Source organism: Nannospalax galili, unplaced genomic scaffold (genome assembly GCF_000622305.1).
Source record: "Nannospalax galili isolate Female #2095 unplaced genomic scaffold, S.galili_v1.0 scaffold735, whole genome shotgun sequence".
Taxonomy (NCBI): domain Eukaryota; kingdom Metazoa; phylum Chordata; class Mammalia; order Rodentia; family Spalacidae; genus Nannospalax; species Nannospalax galili.
Window position 1 is genome coordinate 1,682,870 of NW_008337053.1, and position 6,340 is coordinate 1,689,209.

Consider the following 6,340-nt stretch of genomic DNA (forward strand, 5'->3'; position numbering starts at 1 on the left):
ATCCCATTCATAATAGACCCCCCAAAACATACCTTGAAACAAATCTAACCAAGGAAGTAAAAGACTTATACAATGAAAAGGTTAAAATACTGAAGCAAGAAATGGTAAAAGACACCAGAAGATGGAGAGGCCATCCGTGCTTATGGATTGGTAGGATTAATACTGTGAAAATGGCCATCCTACCAAAAGCAATCTGCAAATGCAATGCAATCACCATCAATATTTCAATGCAATTCTTCACAGAGATGGGAAAAAAAATCTTAAAAGTAATGTGGGGGAACTGAAGATATGGCTGAACAGTTAAGAGCACTGGCTGCTCTTACAAAGGACCCAGGTTCAGTTCCCAGCATCCACATGGTGGCTAACAATCATCCATAACTCCATCTCTAGGGAATCTGATGCCCTCTTCTGGTCTCTGTAAGCAGTATATGCACTTAGGGCACTAATATACATGCAGGCAAAACATTCATACATAAAAATAATTTTAAAAATTAAAATTAATATGTAAGTACAAAATAGTCCAATAACCAAAACAGTATTGAACAACAAAAACATGGTTAGAGGTCTCACCATTCCTGACCCAAATTACACTACAAAGCCATAGTAGTAAAAATTGTGTGGTACTGGCACAAAAAAGGACATACTGATCAATGGAACAGAATTGAAGACCCAGATATAAGTCCATATACCTAAGTCCACCTGATATTTTACAAAGATGACAAAATACACATTGGAGAAAATGCAACATCTTTAACAAATAATCCTGGGAGAACTGGATATCTACATGTAAGAATGAAATTTGATCCTGTTCTCTCACTCTACACAAAAATCGATTCCAAATGAATCAAAGATCTCAATGTTAGACCTGAAACTCGGAAACTTCTAAAGGAAAGAATAGGGAGCACACTTCCGGATATAAGCTCAAGTAAGGGCTTTCAGAATAGGACGCTGGTCACCAGGAAAAAGGACTGACAATCAAAACAGACTCTCATGAAAATAAAAAGCTTCTGTGCACAAAAGAAACTGATAATTGACTAAAGACACAGCCTAAAGAATGGGAAAAAATATTTTCCAGCTATACACCTGGAAGAGGATTCCTGTCTAGAACATACAAGGAGCTCAAAAACAGAAATAACTAAACGCCAAGAAAACAAACAATCCAATTCAAAAATGGACTATGGACCTGAACAGAGAGTTCTCAAAAGAACGACAAATGGCTAATAAACATTTTTTTTATTTCAACATCCTTAGCTGTCAGAGAGATACAAATTAAAACACTTTGAGATTCCACCTCACTCGAGTTAGAATGGTTGTCATCAAGAAAACAAATGACAAAAGCTGACGAAAATGTGGGGAAAAGGGACCCTTATCCAGTGTTGGTGAAAGTGTAAACTAGTGAAGCGACTATGGAGACCAGTGTGGAGGTTCCTCAAAAACCTAGAAATAGATGTACCACGTGATCCAGTTGTCCCACTCCTGGGCCAAAGGACTCTATATCCTACTACAAAGATACTTGCTCATCCACATTCTTCACTGCTCTATTCACAATAGATGTACATTATCTGATGAATAGATAATGAAAATGTGGGATTTATACATAATGGAATTTTATCCCACTGTAAAAAAATGAAATTATGAAATTTGCAGGTAAATGGATGCAGTTGAAAAAAATCATACTGAATGAGGTAACTCAGACCCAGAAAGACAAATGTCACATGTTCTTACTCATATGTGGATGCCAGTGTGGAACCTTTAGATTTGTGTGTTTAACTTGGAGTACTACAGAAGCCAGGAAACTAGAAAGGGGTCAATGGTGGGGGGAGAAAGATCTTAAGGGAGGGGGCCTAGTAAAACACAGGTAACATGAACGGATAAAAGGGACTAATGGGAAGTTTAAATGGCAGGGGGTGGTGGAAGGGTAGGCAGGTGATGGGGTAGGGAGAGGGATAGCTAATATTAGGGATGCTTGAAAATTCCATATAAAAACATACTGTTTTATAAACTTTTTACACACACACACACACACACACACACACACACACGCACAAAAGAGTTGAATTGGAGTTATCCTACACAGAAGATTATGCACATTCCAGAAATCATACATTGACAAATAAAAAGGCCAGTGCTAGGTATAGGATACCGTCCCTTGAGTGGTTGGTCAGAGGTATCTCAAGACTCCAAACACAATAAAGGCTATTGCCATTGCTTTTAGTTGCCCACCAGAAAAGTCGGCAACCATCTTACCAAGCTGTGAACCCTTCCAAATACATTAACAAGTAGGCTGGCAAGATACGTCCATGGATGTAATAGTGGCACAAATGTTAGAGTAACAATCAAATGCTTCCTGGTTGGATTTAAGGCCTGCTCCACATGAGGTAACTCATGCCTGGTACTAGAAATCTGGCCAAGAACCCACATTTAGGGAGCTCACAGGCCCCAGGAGTGAACCTACTACTATTATTTTGTTGAATAGACATAGTATCGAACTGATCTGTAAATAAGTATTTCTATATCCATAGATGACTACAGGTCTCAGATCACATCAAAGAAGTTTCTTTGTACAGTCGATGGACTGTAATGCAGAAACTGGTCATAGTACAGAAAATAAATGACTGTGGAGTGTCCAACCACAAGTGGGATGCCTTTATTACACCCCTTCTCAAGGCTCAGGAACCACTTAGGAAGAAGTGGCAGAAAGACTGTAAGAGCCAGAGTTTGGGGGGCCAGGGGGAAACTATGTCTTCTGACATGACAGGACAAGTGCACTCATGAACTCACAGCAGCTGTGGTTGCTGCACATGACCTACAAGATCAAACCAGTCACCGTCCTCGCATGAGTCAGGGAGGGGCTCATGAGCCCCCACCCCTAGCTGAGGAGTTGATTGGCGGTTGAAGGCTGCTAGGGGAGGGAGAGTCCATTTTCTTTAAGGGTATGATCCCTGGTAAATCAATCAAGCTCCAGTGGGTGGCCACACATCCATATATATATGCAATACCAATGGGACTCAGTAAGCTATTAAAAAAAAAGGGGGGGGCAAGAAGTTAGGAGGGACATTAGAGGTGTCGGGGTGGATCCAGGATCACTTAGGAGTAGGAGGGGGCTGAATGTGATTAAAATATATTTATGCATATATTGCAAATTCCCAAATAATTAATTAAAATATTAATTTAAAAAGATATGGTCACAGAAATGTGGGAGATTCTGGGTTTAAATTCAGTGGAAGCAACTACTTCTTCCATGACTTCTCAGAGCCTTCATATCAGTAGTGTGGTGTGTGAATCCCCAAGAAGAAATAAGCTCAGAGCAGCAGGAGGTGGGGAGGGGGCTAGAAGAGCTGTGACCCGCATTACACTTGTTAAAGGAACTGCATTCCTAAGGCTCTTTCCTTGAATCGTTTCTTCTACTTAGAAGCTAGCAACACAGAAGATTCAGCAGACAAACTAAGCCAAATGGAGCAGAAAACAAACAAACAAACAAAAACACATACCTGGTCAAAAATCCCCATGGCTAAAACAGGTAATGATGTGTAAACGATGTTAAAAAGAGTGATGAACCACTGGTCATAGACAGTCTGAAAAGAAGCAACGCATAAGTGAGAAACATCATAAATAAAGTGAGAACACTCATTTTCAGGGCTAAATAACTTGACTTTCTGAGGCGGGTAGAAAAGCACGAACTCCCATCTCCGGTTCTGTCTGTCATCAGCTCTGCTGGCTTCATGGACACAGGACTTCTCTACCTTTCTGTTTCCTGATTTCTGTTGTTTTGTTTTTTTAGCTGTTATTTTTGTTGTTGTTGTTGTTGTTGTTTTTGTTTTTGTTTTTTTGTTTTTGTTTTTGTCTTTTTGAGACGGGGTCTCTCTGTAGCCCCAGCTGGCCTGGAACTCACTATGTAGACCAAGCTGGTCTTGAACTCACAGAGATCCGCCTGCTTCTGCCTCCCAAGTGCTGGGATTAAAGGCATGTGCCACCACGCCCTGCTAGTTGTTATTGGTTTTAAGACAAGGTCTTGCCATGTAGCCCTGGTTGGCTTCGATAGGTAGCCCAGGCTAGCCTCCAACTTGAAGCTATCCTCCTGCCTCAGCCTCCCATGTGCAGGGATTGCAGGCATGCACCACCACACCCAGCTCTAACTCATTATCTCTGAAGGGGTGTCATGTCCTTTTCACAGAGTGACAGAGTGTCAGTGGTGGTAAGAGGAGCTAATGTGTGCAGCATACTGAACACAACACACAGTACGAGCACATGTGGGGCCCCAGACTCTTGTGATGGTCACTGCTTCACTCGCCAAGGTTTTTTTGTTTTGTTTTGTTTTGTCTTGAGACAAGGTCTCCTTGTAGCCCCAGCTGGCCTGGAACTTGCTATATAGACCAGGCTGGCCTTGATCTCAAAGAAATATGACTGTCTCTGCCTCCCAAGTGCTAGGATTAAAGGCATATGCCATCATACCCAGCCACTCTCCAAGTTTTTAATGACATATTACAAGTCCAAATGTGTGATCTAAGCGAATCCACTTTGTCTTCACAAAGAATCAATGAAAGTCTTCACAGAGATATCCAGAAATGAGGCTGTTATCCCTACCCTGCATTTAAATAGAGAGTTCTCTGCCAGAGGAGCACAAAACTAAGTGCTCACTGCACTGGTTTGAGCAAGGCAATAGAACATCTCACATGTATATAGGATAAGCTGCAGAAGATGTTCTTGCATGACAGGTTGGGGATGTGTCTGAATTGGTAGAGTGCTTGCCTAGCATGCATGGAGTCCTGGGTTTGATCTCCAGCAGTGCATAAACCAGAGGTGTGGCATACACCTGCAATCCCAGTACCTGGGAGGTGGAGGCGGGGGGATTAGCAGTTCTAGGCCACCCTCAGATACATAGTGAGTTTGAGGCCAGCCTGGACTATAAGAGACTCTTATCTCCAAAAATACAAGACACACACACAGACACACACACACACACACACACACAAAGATAGCCTTGCATGAGCCTCACTAGAGTCCATGAGACATGGAACAAATTGTGTCCCCATCTGTTGATGAGTACTTAGAGAGGTGGAAAGGGAGGTAAAAACTAAAATCCAGATCTCTAGCTCCTAAGTAATGACCATTCCACCACAGAGCTATCATTCATTCATTTATAATTAAATGAGAAATCACAATGCATCAAATCCTAGGTTCGAGGCAATAATAATACATGATCACTCAGATAAAGATTTATCAAGAAATATGTGTTGCAATGGCAAAGGGAAGAGATAATAAACAACATCAAATTTTGAAAGGGGAAGTGAATGGGTAAGTTAGAAGATAATAAATACTAGAGAAGACAGGAGACAGGGATGTGGGATCGTTATAATTATAATAAACTGACTGAAGATGGTCTCACTGACAAGTGACAAAACCTAAAAGAAATAAGGATTGACTGTGCAGCTTTCCAGGACAGTAGCACTCAAAGATTTAAGAAGATACCATGAAACATGTCTAAGACAAGGAAGCATCCAGTATACCCAGAGAACAGCACATCTGCCAAACGGGTGGCACAGAGTCCCCCATAAGGAGGATGAGAGATGTGCTAGATGAAAGAAGAGCGTGTGTGGTGGTACACCCTTACAATACCAGCACTCAGGAGGCCAGGGTGGGGGAAGACGATTGCGAGTTTGAAGTCAACTGAGTGGGCACAGTGAGATGACGCCTCAAAATTAAGAATTACTAATGACAATGATAATACTTAAACAAAAACTGATAAAGACGATACCCTATGGCTAACTGTGCTTGCAGGTACTGCAGGATTTTAACAAAGGAGCAAGCTGATCAGTGAATTCCAAGTCCCAGGCAGAGACCCTGTTTCAAGAAACAAGCTCTGGGACTGGAGAGATGGCTCGGTGGTTCAGAGTACTGACTGCTCTTGCAGAGGACCTGGGTTCCATTCCCAGAACGCACATGGAGGCTAACAACAGTCCATAGCTCCTGTTCCAGAAGATCTGCTGCCCTCTTCTGTCCTCTACGGGTATTGCATGACATGGGTACATGTACATACATACAAGCAAAACATTCATATACATAAAATGAAAATAATAAAAATTTTAAAAAAGAAACAAGCTCCTAAGGAACGACACCCAAGGTTGGCCTCTAACTTTCACATCTTCACATACACATGCACAGACACACACACACACACACACACACACACACACAGGCCCTGATTTATAGCATTTGCTAACTTGTATGGTATGAGCATTTCTCTAGGCCTGGTTTCAAGCAATGATACTCCTAAACACAGAGTTGGTAATAGATATGCAACAGTGTTTATTATTACACACAATTATAAATATATACTTTA

At 41.5% G+C, this 6,340-nt stretch overlaps 1 protein-coding gene across 1 annotated transcript in view; it reads right to left on the minus strand.

Annotated features, from left to right (window-relative positions):
• The window catches only part of Atp8b4 (ATPase phospholipid transporting 8B4 (putative)), a 194,211-nt gene that overhangs the window by 15,063 nt on the left and 172,808 nt on the right, over positions 1–6,340 (minus strand). Inside the window, 1 exon segment of the mRNA XM_017797827.2 lies at positions 3,492–3,575. Coding sequence (XP_017653316.1) covers positions 3,492–3,575 — 84 coding nt within the window.